This window comes from Diprion similis, chromosome 12 (genome assembly GCF_021155765.1).
Source record: "Diprion similis isolate iyDipSimi1 chromosome 12, iyDipSimi1.1, whole genome shotgun sequence".
Lineage (NCBI taxonomy): Eukaryota > Metazoa > Arthropoda > Insecta > Hymenoptera > Diprionidae > Diprion > Diprion similis.
The window spans coordinates 8,884,281-8,905,407 of NC_060116.1; the positions used below are offsets into that span (position 1 = coordinate 8,884,281).

Below are 21,127 nucleotides of genomic sequence, written 5' to 3' on the forward strand. Positions count from 1 at the left end.
TCTAGAAAACCTGGAATTCTCAGGGAATTACGTTTTCACAAATAACTGGACACCCCGTTGACATTTGTAATAACACGTGTTGAAACTGCAGTTAAACACGTGACGCTTAGTGTTAATAAATTACTATTCGTATCGAGTTAGTCATCGATATTAGCGAATAATTATTTCCGTCTCGATTTTATTGCAGGAGTGATGTATTCCTGGAACCCTACTTACAACAGCATGGCACTGTGCAGGTCATCAATTCGCCAAGCACTCCGCCCCCGCTACCTGTTCCATTGCAACACCGACAGCTTGCACAACTTCATCACGTACAGGTAAATAAGTCTTGGTATTTGTTAGCCGTTACACCCGGATTATTGATACATTAATTATTATCGGAACGAATAATTTAAAAGGTTAATAGCCGTGTTACTGGAATACATTGTGTTCGTGATTTTTCCTTATTTTCAAAGTTTAGGGTGGAAACAAAAGTCGACTCTTCGCGCGCTTGTTATCACTAAATATTTATGTACATATTAATTTTTATGTGAATGACGGTCAGAGCCAAGCTTAACGAGCCGGGATTGTGAGAGCCTGAAAAACTGTTACGGATTTTGAATTACACTTCGTTTAATTTCATTTGCAATTCAGACTGATGGAACGGCATCCGTTTATACGTAACGGGATTTAACGCGGACGTGAGCTGCCTGTCGAATTAAATAGCCGTATACGCGAAGCTAATTGCAAATCCCTTAATTGCGGATCCGCAAAGTTTTCATCTCGCCTCGAAAATTTTAGGGACGTGCAAAAAATAAAACTTGTTTTGCATTTCGTTAATATTTTCAGGAATAGAGGGTGCTTTGAAAAAATTGTCTGATCAAAGTTCTTTTAATATATATATGAAGAAAAAAAAAATATAACTGATCATGGGAAAAGCATCGAAAGTTTGACAATGCGCTAAAAATCCATTTCGGTTTTCAACTGCAGACGGTACTTCAATTTTATTTTATTTTTGCTGTCAAATGCATTTTCCCTTATTCGTTTCAGTACTGCTTTAAGGTCGAGCGGACTTGAATGGCTTCTTCTCACTTTATGATCAATTTCAATCGATCAAATTGTCGTAGGAAGCCTGCCACAAAAACTCTGATTAAAATACGATCTTCGCGATCCGGTGACGAATTGCCTCCGCAAAGTACATATATATATACATACAATATATAATTCAACGAACGAAAAAAAATATAGATTTCTGGCTTCAGAAGACGAACGAATTTAAAACCCGCGTGCAAATTTAACTTCAAGATGGCGGAAGTCACGTTTTTCGGATCAGTTTTGAGTGGTTGTACAATTAAATGCTCGATTTTTTCATTTTTCCTTCACCTCACACTCAACGTTTTTTTCCTTCTCGAAATCCTACGCCGAATTCGTAATTGACTGGAATTGAAAACGGCGCATGATTGTCGATTCGGTGTACGCGACAATCAGGCGCTCCATGCATAAACATTTTATCATCGTCGGTTTCCCCGATCTGCATAACCATAGCCACCCAGTTAACTAATAATTTTGAATAATTAGGCCGAAACTAAAAACCGTGCGAATCGCCCGGTAGCCGCAATGATAAATATGGAGATTTTCACGCGTGGCATCCCCTTAAGCCGCAATTCGAAGTGTAAATCCTACGTGGGGTCGCTGACAATGCACTCTAATACCGTATTATATGATATTCCCATATACCGCGGCTCTACCCTGCAGACACCGAGTTTTATCACAATTTGCAGACGATGTTAAGAAATTTGTTATCGCCCGGGCATTTTATGCACGAAATAATAACGATCAGGAAAATCCGTTTGAAAAATTTAATACAATAATATTATCGCAAAAAAATCTTTCAAGTATATCTGACAATTTTTTTCTTTCTCCTTGCAATTATAGCCTTTACGAAATATATACCGATGTGTATTTACTGCAGGTGCAACTCGGTTTTAACCGTGATCGATGCTGAAAAACAACTTTGATGATAATAAAAGTCGAATATTCAAAAGTTACGTATTCACCCCGTCATTTTTATATGTATTCAACGGGTGGGTTGATCGTATTCTATTCGAATATTGACTATCGTTTTTATACAGTTTCAAACGATCCGGATCCCTGGGGTGAAATCAGCTGCTGGTGCTTTTACATATTCGCGTGAAAGAATAAAATATCCGAAGCGTCGTCGAATGCACCTGCGGTGTTCTATCATACTTTTAGAGTCTCTCAAGTTGCGCGGCTTTCAAATGAGAGTAAATTTTCGAACGAGGATTATCCACCGTCTGCTGAATTGTTGTTGCTCTTTAAAGTTTTATGCTCCCCGTGACGAAAAAGTCGAGACGGGAGAAAGAGTCGACGGGCAATTTAGAAAACGGAAACTCATTCCCCGTCCTCCCCATAACCACGTAATGGTAATTAGTAACACACAGTAATTAAAACGAGATCCGGCGCGCAACAAGCGTAATGAAGCAGGCATAAGCCGCCTTTTACGAGATCAGCTCAGTACCTACGAGACAAAAGATGCGATAAAAACGCGACACCTTGCGCTTTAAGAAACCCCCGTGTAATTCTTGATAATTTTATTACAGTATTTTACCAACTCTGACATATGATAATAATCCTCATTACGAGTGTTTAATAATAATGAAATATTTTCAGAGCGAGGAGTCGCTCTCCTCCGAAGGATCGGGCAGCACCGGTAGTTCGGCGGGTTCCTCGGATCATTCGGGAAGCGAAGTTGCCTGTGACATCACCCTAATCGAAAGGCTGATTCGTTCCCATCCAATATGGTTCCTCCCGGGTATTCAGAGGGCCGGGGCATTCCACTTATTGCAAGGAAAAGAAGAGGGTGTAAGTATTCATGTGTACCTAGAGATCTTAATCCTAATCTCTAGCAGTCAGCTTCGTCGATCATTACATCTCACTTGTATCTGCCTGCATGTATAGGCAAAGAATATAGATAACAATAAACATTCTTTCTGCACTTCAATTGAACGCTAAAAAAAAAAGCTTTACGATTCGCTTCGTACAAAGATGTAATAACACGGTATGTGAACGATGACGTATAACATGCAAATGTATTACACCCGTTAGATATTTCTGATATTATACCTACCCTACTACGCGAATTGCGTTACAAAACTTGAGTGTATCGTATGATCTATATCCTAGAAAAAATAATTTATTCCGCCTCTTTCCCTCGAGGTTGAGTTTTTCTCTCTTCCGCGTTTTCGCGTATCTCTTGAAAGACTGCCGAGGAGGGCTTTACTTCGGGGGCTTAACAAGATTACGTTGGATCTGCGAAGGTTTTTGTCTTCGTATACATATACGTATACGTACGTGTAGGAATAAAGGGCTGTGGAAAATTTCTGCACTATTTTTTATTTTATTTTTATTTCTTTTCCCTCTCTCTCTTTTTCTTCTCTTGGCAGGCGACGTTAATTTTATCGGTCACCATTTGGCAAACTCTGCGAAGATAGAGAGGGAGAGCTCTATGAGTGCTACAACTTAATCCCGATATGCCTCCGCGAGTTACACCCGCGACATGCGATATCTGAGCTGATGCTGCTGCGTGGAGACTATCAAACGAAAAGTTCTAGGATAAGTCCTTGGCTTCTGTCCAGAACATAATCTAAACGACTATTGAGATTAAACTCTGCTATCCCGTGGGAGATGTTAGGTAAATTGCCTACCTTTTCTGTTTGTTAATCGAGAGATCATGTATACATATGTAGATACACTATGCAGTATTCGTATGTAATTACCATTTTACTGCCATGTTTTCATCCGTCGGATGTACACCTTCAAAATGCCACCGGCGTGGTACTTTTGAATTGAGATTTTACGAAAGATGGAGTATTTATCGTGTCTTGTCTTGAATATTGTTCTACCAAGCACCATTGGCCACTTAACTCTTTTCTCATAATTAATCCTCATTGTTTTGAGACAAAGCTCTTTCGCACGTCAGAATTGGCATTGACACAGTTTGTTAAATTGTAAAGGTTCAGTATTATATTTTTTATCACGCGCAATGATCTAACGCGAAGCAAACGTCTGCGCCTCTCTTATTTCATAACTTTTTGTACGAAAATGTTACACGTGATATCTTGATGGTTTCTACTCTAACAGCTCGACACGAATTCCACTCGCGGTTTACTTCTACTATTATTTTATCTTACGTATGTATTTGTAATTCGCAGCGATGAAAATCAGTTGGAAATTTTAAACCGCGTGGAAATGTCTGATTGCGAATAATACTTCCGATTTTTGCGAGGCGGTATTCAAGAAGCAAGTTTTTCTTTCTCGTTTTCCGTGATTGTTTTTCTGTTCTCTCTCTCTCTCTCTTTCTCTCTCTCTCTTTCTCTCTCTCTCTAGTTGGAAAAACAAAAGCCCTCGTAATCAGCGTGGAAATGCAGGTTTCGAATGAGAGGCATTGTTTTTAAGCATTGTACGTCTCGCCTATTGTTTGAACCTCCGTTAATTGTTATGTTCGCTGAATGAACGGTCAAATAACAATGCAGCCTGGCTCGACAATTAATCTCTCTATATGTATACTATGCGTAGGAATGACGAAGTGCAGCGTCTAAAACTTTTGAACCGGGGAAAAGCCACCGGATTGGAAGTACATCGACGAGTTATTATAACACACTGCAGCGAACAGCGCAATCCGAATTTTCTCTTGAATTAAAACGGAACGTTTTGCGTCTACAATTCTACAATTTGTTGCATGATTCAATTAGATTTAATATTAAAACATGTTCCAACATTCGCCCTGTAGCACAATTTAATATGATGACAATATTTTATCTCCCATCTTCATCACAGTTAAACATTTTTATACTCTGCACAATATATTTTTGCATTTTATCGGTGATGTGCGGTTTGTTATAAGTACCTACCATTACGCTTGAATATCTTCGAGGAAAGAATGCAATGTTTCTTCACAAATATCCGTATATATCCGTTATTCATGACACCGACGAAGCAATCACGGCAATTTCATTTCACAGACCGAAAGCAATTTGTTAACAGCTCCAGCGTACGAGGCGTTGTAAATACACGTATTATATACACTTTCAACTCTCCCCTGCTGGTGTTTCACCTCTCTTTTTCACTTCATTTTGACTTTGTAATCACAGTTTTGTTCTCTTCTTCTTTTTTACTATAAATGCGTTTATAGTTGAGGATGAAAGGTTTCGAAGGGGTCCTGTTTATTTTCATGCCTCTCTAACAGATAATATACTTTCATTTTGCTTCTTTTCGTCAGAATTTCGTCGTACGACAATCGAGTCAAAGCGACACAATGGCTTTGTCGGTGAGACTTCCCTCAGGCAAGGGTCCTTACATCGAGCACTATTTGATCCAGGCCAACAGGGGCCAGCTCAGCCTGGAAACCAGTGAAAATAGATTCGACAATATCCCCTCATTGATAGCGCATTATTCCCAATGCTGGTGAGCAAATCCACTTACGTAAATAAATTATCGATTATTCATTATCATAATTATCGGCATTTGTCACCAGTATTACCTACACACTAATCCATTGAAATTGACGAAAATCGGTGGAAATTACTTATTTATTTTAATCGCCCTTTTTCTCTTTTCCTTTTTTTTTTCTCGCAAGCAGTGACGAATTACCTGTGCAGCTTACTTTGCCACGAGCAATGCGCGACGCTAAAAACAGGCAACAACTCTCTTCACTCGCACTTTTGGGCCAAGAGTTTTGGAGATATCCAATGGCTAATCCGAAACCTCCCGAAAGTGGTAGCAGCAATACGTCAAGTTTGAGCAGCTTTCACGGCGGTGAGTTTATCTTTTGTAATCAATCACGAGTCCTCAATGTGATGCGTTAATGAACTAACCGCTGCATTTACTGCAAATTTTATATACATGTATATTGTATTTATATGTATGTGAATATTATCTGCATTACAAGATGCTTGAACATATAAATGATCATTCGGCATTGATGAATAAAATGAATAATAATTGATACCTACTTTCTTACAGGTAACAACAATAATCCAAACACACCAACGACGGAAAGTATAGTTCTCAATCTTGCTCCAATTTCAACGCATAATACAAGTGAGTTGAATTGACATAAGCTAATGAATAAAGCTGGCTAAAAGTTGTCTAAAATTAGATCACCGTGTAAATTTTTGTTTTGTTTTTTTCTTAGCAGCAAATTCGTCGCCGACGAACACGATAGCGACGTCATCATTTCAGTCGTCGTTACCGAGACAACCGAGGCCTACGCCCCCGAACACGCTAAATTTAACGACGTTTAACGAGCCGTTAGATACAAAAAAGGATAACGTTGAGAAAGTAGTCTCAACCGCTGACAAATTACTTTCTCAAAAATTAATCTCGCCAAATTTGGTACAAAGCGTCCGGTGCCCCTCGCCGGTAGTTCACAATGTACAAAACAACGTTCTCAGCCCTTCGGAGGCGAAGGCTAATTTCGAATCTTCTAAAAGTATAACGGAATTTTCGAAAAATAATAAATTCTCAATTAACACGTCGTCGTCAACATCGAATTTCCATCAAAATATATCGAATTTTAATCAATTTTCGAATGCCAACTCACCCGTTATACCTGAAGTCAAAGGTATTGTTTTGGACAACCAAACTCTCGTTCAAAATGTAAAAACACCCCCACCTCCGCCTCCACGGTGGGCGAAACCCGGGATTAGTCAGAGTCAGAATAACTTCACCGTTACGACTACGGTCACCTTTAATGTTAACCAAAATGGAGACGTCGGAACTTCGCTGGTGAGTTGTGAGCGATTTTCTTACCCCGCAGTTTTGAAAATGGTAGTTGTAACATGTTGTTTACGAATTGTGTATTTTGTCACATCTTTCAGCAAACCACACCGTCGGATCCAAGCACTTCTCTCCTCAGTCCTCAAAGCATGAATTCTAACAAATCGCTGACGTCGAGCATCTCTAACAAATCGCCACTATCGCCGACGACCCCGATACTTTCGCCCAGCTCTAAAATAGTCTCGAGCATTGGCTCAAAAACGCCCAATGTTTTGTCGCCAACGACACCCTCTGGAACGAGTAAATCTAAGAGAAGACGAGACAGAGAGGCCAGAAAGAATTCACAACATTATCAGGAATCCGATATACTAGACTCGTATTACAGAAGCTCTCCAGGAGATAAAATATCGGACTATGAAGATATTTGGAATACGACCGATCAATCCAATCACTCCACTTGGTCTCCCAACGAAAAATCGGGGAAAAATGATAAGGTCATTAGCCCGAATGACCGACTGACCAACTCTAATGATCGCGCTAATATCCAGGACAGATTGTCGGACCTGAACGAACGATGCGCCAGTGATAGGCTGTCGGAAAACGATCAATTTGTCCTTAAAAAGGAGAAGTTTTTACTGAGAAACGATAGAAAAATCGCTGGAGGGAATACGGAGAAACTTAGCTACAAAGAAGTTACCAGTCCCGAGTTCAGCAGTTTTAAACCCTTCGCCGAAAATCACGGCCTAAAATGTTCAGATTCGAGTTCCCCGGAGGAAATCGGAATGGGAAAAAGACCGGATCTGCTTTCCAGAGTTTGTGAGTAAACATTTTCCAATCTATTAACTATAGACTGTTCTCTCGACGTAACTCTTCGTGAGGAATACGTGGAGACAGAAATAACAGAATTATGTAGTCAATCCCCCAATAAGGGTTCAAATGTATTTCGCCCCTTTTTTAGTCCGACACTCCGTTTCGTACAACTTCTTTAAAACCTTGGTCGCTTTTCAGGCAGTGCCAATTCTTTGAGTAGCCCAAACACAACGACACCTCCTAGAAACAAGCTGGGTCTTATGCTGGCAAAATCTGAGAGCAGCAGTCCAATGACCCCCGAGTCGAAGCAGGGTAGTCCATTTTACGCAGAACCAGCCGATGCGATAGCTCAAAGTACGGCAATCGTGGCTCGAAGACGTCCGAGAAACAATCCTGTGTCCAGCAAATATCGTCACAGCGAACCTGGCTGGCTTCAAACCCCTGTCGGAGCGAATGCCAATCAGCTTCATCCCATTGATTGGGATGATTCGGAGGAAACAGAGGACAAAACACCGCTGATATCTTCTTCGGTAGATAATTTAGCCAAGCGCCTGGGTGTCAGAGAGATAAAAAAAATTCCTAGAGCAAAACCAGTCCAGCCCCCTAAAGTTAGAAATAAAATGTTCAATGACACTTCCTGGGCTGTTGATTCTAGCTGGGAATTTATCGGTGAGTTGTGATTTCTGCGATGATAAAATGCAATAAGTGACAAGTATACGTGTCTGAACATTCTTACTTGATATGGAAGCAAAGTTATAGAGTAATAATCTTGATGTAGGTAAGGAATCTTGATGATTATCAGCTGGTTTGTTGTTGCAGGAAATGAAGAAGAAGAATGCGAACCAGATTATGACTGTGACATCGATTATGAGGGAGATATGGCCAGGAAATTCCCAGACGAAGATGTGGAAAGGGATGCTGTTGGAAATACCTTGACTGTTCAGAGTATCATACTTCAAAGGTATAAAATATTTTCGAGTAATAACTTTCACAGGATTGACAGTGATAGTTGTGCTCCTGAAAAATAATCAATCAATTATAGAGCAGCACTGCCATTTTTCGTTTTAAGCGTTTTCGGTATTTTACTTCTCGTGTTTCTCGCTTGAAAAATAAAGCCAGTTTAGTTGACAATGCACTAAATACACAAACTACGTCAGCTACAGTCAATAGACGTACGTTGTAACAAATATTACTGTTTTCGACCTTAACTGTGACAAGAGATCTATTGCGCAATAACAAAATAAACACTTGTGTCGTGATGGAGATTATTTGATGACATTGATAATGTGCTCGATATGAGATTAGTACAATTTTGATAAGACACTCGTTACAATTACTTGTGCAGGTACCCTGAGTTTCTGAGACCTCCGGATGCCATGGAAACCCTCGGTAGCGATCGGAATTCGTCGTACGATAACGTTGAGAAGAGGAATGAGAGAAACGAAAAAAATGAGAGAGTTGAAACACCGGATTCGAGGAGATGCATGGATCTTCGTGCCTACGATCCATCTGAGTGGGAAACTATGATAGAGACTGACGAAAGCGACGTTGAAAGAATAAAACGAAACAAAAGCTTCAAGGAACGTCTAGACCCACTTCTATGTAAGTTGACATTCTGGGTGCTAACTCCGATATATTTGAGTATTTAGTTATACAGGTATGCCGAAAGGTGCAGTACCGTTAAGGCGGTGCTATACTCGAAGTGTTATTTCAGGTTTTCGAATTACCCCGAAACGGGGCAATAAAATGTTTGAATGCTGGAAGGAAAATCATATTTTCGTAATGCGTTCGAACCTAATCCGTAACCGCGTTTCAGGGAATTCGGCACGTTGAATACGAGCACGGCATCGCTGTAAGCCTCCCGAGTTCGGACTTTAACCCGGATTATCTTTTGAATTACTGGGGTTTCCGTCCGAAATACTTAATTCCATCTACCTGCCTTAGTCGTCAGTACAATTATTGTTCTACTCTCACCCGTCAACTGTACGATGGAAAATACACGCATATTTTAGAATGTAAAGACTATAGATAGAGAAAACATAATGCCTCTATTTTTCCGAGTTTGCAAATTCATCAATAATGACGTTTATACAACTCTTCGAAATAAATGATTACCTTGAACATCGACTCATCGACGATTCGTTGAGTTCAATATTGTTGATTCAAATAGTTTATTCGCTTTTGATATGAAAATTTTATTATTTGAAACGATGCTCATATTTGTCGTCAAAATCGTGCGAAGTGAACATCCTGGTTTACCATTGAAGTGATCACGAAGAGTTCAGCTCTCATTCGGAATCATTGGTAATCGACTGCGCAGTATCGTATCGTAATACGGACGATTCAAAGGTTTGAAAATTAATCATCTAAGAAATCGTTTCTTTATTTGTTGAACGATTTTTATTTATTTTTTACAACAGTTGCAACTTTAACTAATGTTGCATCATCTAAATATTGACCTGATTAAGTTAACGAGACTTTACAAAGCCACTACTAGTGACTTTTGGACTCTATTGTTCGTTAGTTTTCTACAATATTCTGTAGAATTATATTTGTCTTCCGGTGTAATATCACGACGGTTAACTTAAAATTCTACTACGCGTTATTTGTTCTATCATATAAAGTTTCGTAAAATAAATGTACATAGGCTTCCTTGTCTGAGCAAAGATTTATTAAGTAAACTAGTTTCAATCATCTGCATTTCATCACTTTACTGTAATTTGCCTTGACGCGTGCTAGCGGTATAATGTGCAATGTTTTCATTTCTGCACTTCATCAACTCAATGTTATTATGTATGAAGATAATCGTAACATTACACGATCTCTTTCTACACGTGCCGAGACATGAGAAAGATTAGTATACAAATAGCAAAGCTGCATTTTACTTCCACCCTATAATAAAAAAACTGGTTTATTGGTTTAAATCATCTATATTTACAATTCGATTTCAAACATCTGCTTCATCCCCACCACCAAGTTCTAAAGTACAGTTAGTCACTGCCTACGTTCAATTGTCTTCCTCGGGATGTTCCTAAGCAAAGGCATTTCAGTCGTAAATGGAAATTCATGGCTACTCAACGCACCAAGTTTCAACTCTTGCGGAGTATTTGACGTATATAATTTCGGAGTGAAAGAATTTAACAAGCTATTATCAATGGTTTTGCCCGTTTTACTGAATGATTCCACTATCCGTGGTGTGAGGAATATATTTCAAATATAAAGTACCGATTGGAAAATCGTTGAAAAACTTGACTGTATTAATACGCGATAAAATAATTAATATGACGCTACGTAAATGGTGTATAAACAAACAAGTTGAATAAAAAACATTGAATGTTGTCGAATTAAACAATTACTTTCGAATAACTTAATACAACGCCGATGCCTACAAGACGCTTTTGAATTTTCTAGAAGTGAATTATATATCGTACACGTAAAATCAACGTGTAGAAAAAAATTATTTATACAAGAAATATTATAATTATTGAATCATTGTCTCTATAAATTTTCGTAATCGTGATTTATTCTGCCAAATACAAGTACCGATGACATTTACAACTTTATTATATATCTTTAGAATTTCTACAAAATTTCGAATTGATATTCGGTATTTAAACTAATTGAAATTTGTCTACAACGACTAAATTCGTGGTTAAATTATTTAATTGAACTAATATCTTCATTATTTCATGACTCAGTATTGAAATGAGCTTTAAATATATTTTATTACACATAAACTGTTGGAGCTGATTTGGCTAAAGTTGTTTCACTTGAAAATCGTATGATAATAAATTGTTTAATTTATGTGAAGCAAAAATTCGGTGCATTTAAAAAGCGTGAACAGTGAATTATTATTTTTAAACCAAAGTCTACAAAAAAATACCATGACGACAATAATTAATTGTTCAATACGCTCGCCAAAAATAAAAATTAAATTCGGAATGAAAGTTCGCTATGCACTTCGTGTGATTAGAGAATGGTTTCGTGTTGCATGTGAAAAAATATGGTCCCTTTGTAAAATATCGTTCAAAAGTAAGATCATGAATAATTACTTAAAGTCATTTTTTTTATGTCATATGGTTTTATCGCTAACAATTGAGTTATTAATTTTTTTTCATTCCACCTTTAATTTCAGCACCTCCAAGACTTCAAGCTTTAAGAAATCGAGACACAGGAACAGGATCAACAATACGTTGTTACGCATTGCAGCTTGCCGTAGATAAAACAACAACATTTTCACAAAACATTGATAATTTCATTCAATGCACGAAAGAGGGAAAGGAGGCCAGTCCGCATGTTGTCATGAGAAACATGCGACAATTCATGTCTGGTATGAAAAACTACTTGGTAAAACATGGAGAACGAGAATTTGAAAAGGAGGTGGAGAAGGAAAGACTGAAACTAAAGCCAAATGAATTTCTGAACCTCGATGCTATATTGGAAGGAGTCATGATGGGTCTTGTCGTTAGACCTCTCAGAGAACACGTCTATCAACTCTTCGTGGACCATTACGCGGCGACAGGTTCCTTACACACATTGGCAGACAGTATTCAGTACGCTTATGGAAAACATATTCAAGAACTAGGAGTTCGGGTAATTAAAAAGACACTAAGTACAAAAATGTTAAAATGAGCCGAGAAATTACCCAAAATTCTTTATTTGTTTTAGCCAAAAATCATTCCACCAAGTGAAACAAGCCTAGAGATCATCCTGAAGTACATCGACCGTTTGCAAAAGGCAGATTCTCCCTTGGATAAACTAGAAAATCTACTGGCAGCTATATCGGCAATATTTAATTCTGTAAGAATCAATTTTACCCTTAAAAACTCTCATAAGAGTTCCAATAGTCGCAGACATATATTGGTTCGATCACGATTCTCAGTAAACCTTGAAATCTCATTTAAAATGTATCATGTTTCATTTACAGGTAAAACAATCAAACTCAGGCCGTCATATTACGTTGGGAGCTGACGATCTGCTGCCGCTTTTGGTCTGGGTATTGGTACGCGGACGAGTCGTTGGGGCTGAAGTTGAAGCCGAATACATGTGGGGCTTACTGCATCCGTCATTGCTGACTGGAGAGGGTGGTTATTACCTGACAACACTGTCTAGCGCTGTTCATGTGTTGAAAACTTTCAAATCAAGCCAAGGAACAATGTCTACATTAAATGTTAGTATATCAGTGCCTGCAAAATGTTGATAGTAGTGGAATGAGAATATAAAATAAAATTTTATCTCCATCGTTCACTTATGTTATTTTCATATCCATGTCAATTCTTCATGCAATTGACATTTTAGGGCTCTGGAACCCCAGACTGCTCTTCTGTACTAAGAATACTGGTCCCAGATGAATTACATGGTTCGTTAAACACTAGAACTTTGCCCGTTCGCCCGAACAACAACACTCGGGAAATATGCCGTATTCTTGCACACAAGATTCGTTGCACAAATCCACAAGATTATGGTCTCTTCAAATTAGTCCAAGGAGAGGGTGAGTTTATAGAATCATAGGTCCTTTCAATTTCCAATAGATACAAATTATAGTGCTTTTTTTCAAGACTTCACGGACTTTATGTATGTTCAGTAATTTAACTTTATATTTTTCACTTTGTAGAAACGCTACTCGGTGATCATGAATGCCCCCAAGAGTTATCTCACTGTGTATTTGCCTACAAGCGAATCGATGCCAAGATTGCCTGGCCAAAAACGAGTTCATAAGTGATAATATAAGTCAATGCCGAAATTTCATTTATGCAATCGGGAATTATCTGAGTATATCACATTATTTTAATCGGTTCACAAATATTTTACAAATATTTGACAATGGTAAGTCTTTGTGAAACACGTAAATAGTAACACAGAACGTATTTCTGGATCGACAATACTACTAATCGTAATAAACAGCTGAAAGTTTTATTGAGATTGATCTTTTTTCCCCAATTGATTAGAGATAAAAAAAATTACGTTAACATTAATTGAACCAGTAACGATACTCGTCATAATGCTACCAGTTGCATGTTATGCATATTATTCAATCCAGCAGAGATCGAATACTTTGAACTAGAAATCATATCTATCATTATGAATGACAGCTGAACTTAAAATATAGAACCGATGTTCTGACCATCCACTTTTTGAGCTATTTATTTCAAAATATTTAACCGAAAAATATACAACTAATTTTGATCTATTATAATATTGAAGCATTAGTCTGTAGCATATATAACAGTGGTCGGCTTCCCTTCAATGATAGATCTTCTGTTCGTCACTGCCAGAGTAAATGAATTATTTAAAACTTCATGTGATCTAACTCATTTAATCAATCTAAACAACATTGTCAAGTGATGTCACTCAGTATTCGAGATTAGTTACACATCTACAATAATTACATTCATAATTAGCTTTATCAATATCCTTGGACAAGCTTTAAAATAAAATTCAGCTCATAAGAAATGAGAAAGCAAAATTCTTCGAAAGTCGTGAAACATTCCTTCCACCGTTTCTGTTACTATTTCTTAAACTCACAGTAAGATGAAGGTCTGATTACAATCTAACTTGTAATAAATACGGTTCAAGAGTCGCAGAATGTTCATCTATATTTTCTGAGGATCATACTTGTCTCTAGTGATAGAATTATTAAGTTCAGATCTTCGTACACCACCTGGCTCATCCCTACAAGATTAAAACGTCTAGAGTATCCGAGCTTTTATTTCAGAGCTTGTTCTGGAGATATCAATATATACATTTTCTATAACCGGGCAGATTTGTAGCAAATTTCGTAAGACAAAATCTAGATTAGAATACGAAAATTTAGGATAGAATCTATTTTAAGTACTTTTTATGAAACTGAGCTAGTTAGCTGGTAAGCGAGCGATATTTTATGCAGAACAATATTTATTTAACGTTGTATACATTTTTCTCGTAACAATTATTATACATAATTACTTAGTGGTAAATTTAATTCGGATTCAACTAAGGCTGGCTTAAAATTAAGAAATAATTAGTTTGATATTGTTGCCATCGTTCCTCATCAAACAACGCATAACTAAATTTATTGAATTTCGAATAATTTGCAGGCAGCATTTTAGCCAACACAAAAGTTGTGGTCAGTGTTCGTACCTTCTTCAGAAATGAACCAAGTTATTAATTTGATCTAAACTGAAATAAAATTTAGTATACTACTTCTTAGGACGGGCATACAACCGATCACTCAATTCTCACGAAAATGCTTTATTTTATGGCAGTTGCAAATTTCGAAATATGTATCAATAAATTGTAGGCACAGCAGATATTTTTCAGGTTTACCTTACGGTTATCATGCAAACTGATTTGTTAATTTTATTTTCTTGTATATTTACTGAAACTATTTATTAAAAAACATTTTGTTATTTCTATTTTTAGTGTCAGTACCCTGTATGTGCTTTGTTGATTAACGGTTATTCTTAATTTTATATACACACTTATGCTTCTAATATGCTAGTCAGTCAAAATGAATGAGAAGTTTGAACCTATTTCGAATGGTATATTTACGAAACTTTAATCCATCAAAATTATACCTCTTATTATTGTAACATGTACATGTACGCTCAATAAACACTTTTCTATAATTCGAATCTTGAAGCGTTGACTGAAAATTTTTGACGTCCAAGCAACGTGCAGGTAAGTGTTGGAAGTTTTATTTTTCTTCACTGTTTTTTGAGCCGTAAGTTTATTATACTGATATCTAGCTACTTGTACCACAAAAGTTAATTGTGGACAGCGTACGATCCGTTGTTCACAACGAGTCGAAACGCGCGTAATGAATTCCTCTGGTGAATTTACATCGATATGGGATCTGAATAAATCGACTTCGACATTTTCAAATCCGCCAAAAATGGATTGAAGAAATTAAAAGGGGTCAATCTACTTTTTATTGTAGCGAAAAACTTCTCCTCAGAGAATCTATTCTGACTACTTTTTAAGGACTAAGTGTACCCCGAACGTTGCAAACACGGCTTTTGGAGCGCCGTAGGACCAACAGCTGAGATAACACTAACGGAATACGGAAGATTTTATTTCCTTATTTACTTCTTTTCAGGTTACATAGAATTGTAAAAATGCAATATCATACGTATAGTAGCCTGCAGAGCTGCGTTTTTCCTCAAAACCTAATGACAGTTCCAATACAATCAATAATTTTTTCCATTTCTTTGTGTCTTTTACTCCAATGCTATTTCGCAACGCAGTAAAGGTAGTATTCTGGTAACTTGGATTGGAAAAATCGTTTTTTTTCTTATTACTTATTTCGAAGGTAAAATATATGGAGAGTACATTGTAAAAATTTTAGACCGAAATTTGAGATGTTAATGAAGTTATAATGTATATTTGAGAGTGTCTCACAGTTGTACAACTCCCGGATCTTAAATTGGAAAATGACACGACAAGGGCTTCTAAAGTAGCCAGAATGAGCTGTAGGACAGAAGAAGTTGCGGAGAATTATGCCTACGAAGAAATTGAAGGCACGTTATGCGCCCCAAGCATAGACGATTAAAGTGTAAGTATCGTTTTTTTTTTAAATCTGTTCTTGAAACGTTAAAAGCGTTTTTCTCGAAACACCCTTTTTACGGTCGGCCCGGTTGGTCCAAAATTTTCTATCCCACTGATTAGGCTGACATTTGGGGATGTTATTCTACTCATCAATAGCTCTTGCAGAAACTGGGATCTTTTCATCCGTCCCTAACTTTCCATTATACAGTGCGACTTCCACTAAAAAAAGTCACTTTTTGTTTCAAAGTGCACCATTTTGTTATTTTTGAACAAAATTGTTGAATCCTAGTTCCAACCAGAACGACAAGCTTACAGAACAAAAATATTTTTGATTTTTTCGTCTCAGATATCCTCAAGTGGGGAAATCACTGGATCTAGCCATCTGCCTTTTTTCTGACGCTCACTTCAATGCTACGAAACTATAACTGAAATTTTCGAAGAGAAACAGATTTTTTTTGTACACTCTTAGATGCCATTAGTGATACATTGAAAATATCGGGACGATTGAATTGTCTGTTCCCCTGAACTGAACCCCTACCAGAAGCATTAACTAACGTACAAGTTAACAGACTACTCCCTGAAGGACAATAGTCTGATACTCGGACACTTGTACTTATAGAATTAGGGCGTTTGGATGAACTAGGCTAAAACTTTGTATCCATGAATTGGTTATTTATCGGCCCCATCTTGTGGAAAGCTATGAGTGCATATTCATGTTTTCGAGCATAACTTCTGATCTGTTGCTCGGAAACACTTATTCTGACTGCACCCGATAGGTTTCTCTCGCGAAATCGTGTCAAACTAATGTATGAAAGAATTGCTTGCAGCGTTTTCGTAGTCGTTGATATTTCCACCAAATATCCGGTAAAGTTGGACTTACTTTTTTTGAGGTGAATAATCTGTGGTCTGGAAATTGAGAAGTATGGCCCTTTCAACACTGCTTGCACCCCCAGGAACGCAAAAAACACATCGAGAGAAACAGAGGTCCAGAAGAAGAGAAGGGACGGTGAAAATCTTCGGTTTTTAGGCTGTAACTTTTAATCCATTGCTCGCAGCGCATTCCGACTGCGCTCAATCGATTTCTCGCGCAAAATTACGTCGGAATAGTGCACTCAAGAATTAATTGCAGCACTTTTCGAAGTCGTCGAAATTTTTGCCAAAAATCCAAAGGGGTTAGCCTTACTTTTTTCGCAATTTTTGGAGCTGAAGATTTTTCGTCTCCGAATTGATTTGTATGAACGTTTCTAGGCTAATTGGAACCCCAGGAACTCAAAAAACGCATCAAAAAAAGGAGAAGAGAAACAGCAGAGAAATGACGATGAAAATCTGCAGTTTTTTGGCTGTAACTTTTGAGCCGTTGCTCGCAGCGTATTGGGACTGCGCTTAATCGATTTCTTTTGCAAATTGATGTCGGATTAGTGCCCTGAAGAATTAATTGCAGCACTTTTCAAAGTCGTCAAAATTTTTGCCGAAAATCCAAAGGGGTTAGCCTTACTTTTTTTGCGATTTTTGGAGCTGAAAATTTCTCGTCTCCGAATTAATTTGTATGACCGTTTCTAAGCTAATTGGAACCCCAGAAACTCGAAAAACACATAAAAAAAAGCGTGAAAGCAACAGCAGAGAAATGACGATAAAAATCTGCAGTTTTTCGGCTGTAACTTTGAAGCCGTTGCTCGCAGCGTATTGGGACTGCGCTTAATCGATTTCTCTTGCAAAATTACGTCAGAATAGTGCCCTAAAGAATTAATTGCAACACTTTTCAAAGTCGTCGGAATTTTCGCCAAAAATCCGAAGGGGTTAACGTTACTTTTTTTGCGATTTTTGAAGCTGAAAATTTCTCGTCTCCGAATTGATTTGTATATCCGTTTCTCGGCTAATTGGAACCCCAGGAGCTCAAAAAACACATCAACAAAAGCGTAGGAGCAACAGCAGAGAAATGACGATGGAAATCAGCAGTTTTTCGGCTGTAACTTTTGAGCCGTTGCTCGCAGCGTATTGGGACTGCGCTTAATCGATTTCTCTTGCAAAATTACGTCGAAATAGTGCCCTAAAGAATTAATTGCAGCACTTTTCCAAGTCGTCGAAATTTTCGCCAAAAATCCAAAGGGGTTAGCCTTACTTTTTTGCGATTTTTGGAGCTGAAAATTTCTCGTCTCCGAATTGATTTGTATGACCGTTTCTTGGCTAATTGAAACCCCAGGAACTCAAAAAACACATCAAAAATAGCGTAGGAGCAACAGCAGAGAAATGACGATGAAATTCTGCAGTTTTTTGGCTGTAACTCTTGAGCGGTTGCTCGCAGCGTATTGAGACTGCGCTGAATCGATTCCTCGTGCAAAATTACGTCGGAATAAGGCCCTCAAGAATTATTTGCAGAACTTTTCGGAGTCGTTGAAATTTTCGCCAAAAATCCGAAGGGGTTAGCCTTACTTTTTTCGCGATTTTTAGAGCTAGAAAATTTTCGTCTCCGAATTGATTTGTATGACCGTTTCTTGGCTAATTGGAACCCCAGGAACTCGAAAAACACATGGAAAAAAGCGTAGGGGCAACAGCAGAGAAATGACGATGAAGATCCGCAGTTATTTGGCTGTAACTTTTGAGCCGTTGCTCGCAGCGTATTAGGACTGCGCTTAATCAATTTCTCTTGCGAAATCAAGTCGGAATAGTGCCCTAAAGAATTAATTGCAACACTTTTCAAAGTCGTCGGAATTTTCGCCAAAAATCCGAAGGGGTTAGCGTTACTTTTTTTGCGATTTTTAGGGCTGAAAATTTCTCGTCTCCGAATTGATTTGTATGGCCGTTTCTCGGCTGATTAAAACCCCAGGAGCTCAAAAAACACATCAACAAAAGCGTAGGAGCAACAGCAGAGAAATGAGGATGAAAATCCGCAGTTATTTGGCTGTAACTTTTGAGCCGTTGCTCGCAGCGTATTGGGACTGCGCTTAATCGATTTCTCTTGCAAAATTACGTCGGAATAGTGCCCTAAAGAATTATTTGCAGCACTTTTCAAAGTCGTCGAAATTTTCGCCAAAAATGCAAAGGGGTTAGCCTTGGATTTTTTTTGGCCGAAAAATCTTTTGTCTGGGAATCGATCCGTATGACGCTTTTTAGACTAATTCGACGCCCAGGAACTCAGAAAACACATAAAAAATAGCCTAGGACCAGCAGCGGAGAAATGACGATGAAAATCTGCAGTTTTTCGGCTGTAACTTTGCAGGTGTTGCTCGCAGCGTATCGGGACTGCGATTAATCGATTCCTCTCGCAAAATCACGTCGGAATAGTACCCTAAAGAATTATTTGCAGCACTTTTCAAAGTCGTCGAAATTTTCGCCAAAAATGCAAAGGGGTTAGCCTTGGATTTTTTTTGGCCAAAAAATCTTTTGTCTGGGAATCGATCCGTATGACGCTTTTTAGACTAATTCGACGCCCAGGAACTCAGAAAACACATGAAACATAGCCTAGGACCAGCAGCGGAGAAATGACGATGAAAATCTGCAGTTTTTCGGCTGTAACTTTGCAGGTGTTGCTCGCAGCGTATCGGGACCGCGATTAATCGATTCCTCTCGCAAAATCACGTCGGAATAGTACCCTAAAGAATTAATTGCAGCACTTTTCAAAGTCGTCCAAATTTTCGCCAAAAATGCAAAGGGGTTAGCCTTGGATTTTTTTTGGCCGAAAAATCTTTTGTCTGGGAATCGATCCGTATGACGCTTTTTAGACTAATTCGACGCCCAGGAACTCAGAAAACACATGAAAAATAGCCTAGGACCAGCAGCGGAGAAATGACGATGAAAATGTGCAGTTTTTCGGCTGTAACTTTGCAGGTGTTGCTCGCAGCGTATCGGGACCGCGATTAATCGATTCCTCTCGCAAAATCACGTCGGAATAGTACCCTAAAGAATTAATTGCAGCACTTTTCAAAGTCGTCCAAATTTTCGCCAAAAATGCAAAGGGGTTAGCCTTGGATTTTTTTTGGCCGAAAAATCTTTTGTCTGGGAATCGATCCTTATGACGCTTTTTAGACTAATTCGACGCCCAGGAACTCAGAAAACACATGAAAAATAGCCTAGGACCAGCAGCGGAGAAATGACGATGAAAATCTGCAGTTTTTCGGCTGTAACTTTGCAGGTGTTGCTCGCAGCGTATCGGGACTGCGATTAATCGATTCCTCTCGCAAAATCACGTCGGAATAGTACCCTAAAGAATTAATTGCAGCACTTTTCAAAGTCGTCGAAATTTTCGCCAAAAATGCAAAGGGGTTAGCCTTGGATTTTTTTTGGCCGAAAAATCTTTTGTCTGGGAATCGATCCGTATGACGCTTTTTAGACTAATTCGACGCCCAGGAACTCAGAAAACACATGAAAAATAGCCTAGGACCAGCAGCGGAGAAATGACGATGAAAATCTGCAGTTTTTCGGCTGTAACTTTGCAGGTGTTGCTCGCAGCGTATCGGGACGGCGATTAATCGATTCCTCTCGCAAAATCACGTCGGAATAGTACCCTAAAGAATTAATTGCAGCGCTTTTCAAAGTCGTCGAAATTTTCGCCAAAAATGCAAAGGGGTTAGCCTTGGATTTTTTTTGGCCGAAAAATCTTTTGTCTGGGAATCGATCCGTATGACGCTTTTTAGACTAATTCGACGCCCAGGAACTCAGAAAACACATGAAAAATAGCCTAGGACCAGCAGCGGAGAAATGACGATGAAAATCTGCAGTTTTTCGGCTGTAACTTTGCAGGTGTTGCTCGCAGCGTATCGGGACTGCGATTAATCGATTCCTCTCGCAAAATCACGTCGGAATAGTACCCTAAAGAATTATTTGCAGCACTTTTCAAAGTCGTCGAAATTTTCGCCAAAAATGCAAAGGGGTTAGCCTTGGATTTTTTTTGGCCGAAAAATCTTTTGTCTGGGAATCGATCGGTATGACGCTTTTTAGACTAATTCGACGCCCAGGAACTCAGAAAACACATGAAAAATAGCCTAGGACCAGCAGCGGAGAAATGACGATGAAAATC

At 38.4% G+C, this 21,127-nt stretch overlaps 1 protein-coding gene across 7 annotated transcripts in view; it reads left to right on the plus strand.

The window, feature by feature from the left end:
* The window catches only part of LOC124412801 (protein sprint), a 69,650-nt gene extending 55,144 nt beyond the window's left edge, over positions 1–14,506 (plus strand). For 4 of the 7 annotated variants that reach the window (XM_046892920.1, XM_046892925.1, XM_046892926.1 and 1 more), the window contains 15 exons: positions 188–317; positions 2,671–2,862; positions 5,279–5,463; positions 5,636–5,814; positions 6,022–6,099; positions 6,194–6,786; positions 6,879–7,593; positions 7,786–8,256; positions 8,407–8,548; positions 8,933–9,189; positions 11,723–12,180; positions 12,256–12,387; positions 12,515–12,757; positions 12,886–13,078; positions 13,202–14,506. In XM_046892920.1, the coding sequence (XP_046748876.1) occupies positions 188–317; positions 2,671–2,862; positions 5,279–5,463; positions 5,636–5,814; positions 6,022–6,099; positions 6,194–6,786; positions 6,879–7,593; positions 7,786–8,256; positions 8,407–8,548; positions 8,933–9,189; positions 11,723–12,180; positions 12,256–12,387; positions 12,515–12,757; positions 12,886–13,078; positions 13,202–13,305 (4,072 nt within the window). In that variant the 3' untranslated portion in view covers positions 13,306–14,506. The remainder of the gene's footprint in view (positions 1–187; positions 318–2,670; positions 2,863–5,278; positions 5,464–5,635; positions 5,815–6,021; positions 6,100–6,193; positions 6,787–6,878; positions 7,594–7,785; positions 8,257–8,406; positions 8,549–8,932; positions 9,190–11,722; positions 12,181–12,255; positions 12,388–12,514; positions 12,758–12,885; positions 13,079–13,201) is intronic. The other 3 variants (XM_046892922.1, XM_046892921.1, XM_046892927.1) reach the window with 3 other exon arrangements.
* Positions 14,507–21,127: the final 6,621 nt, after the last annotated feature.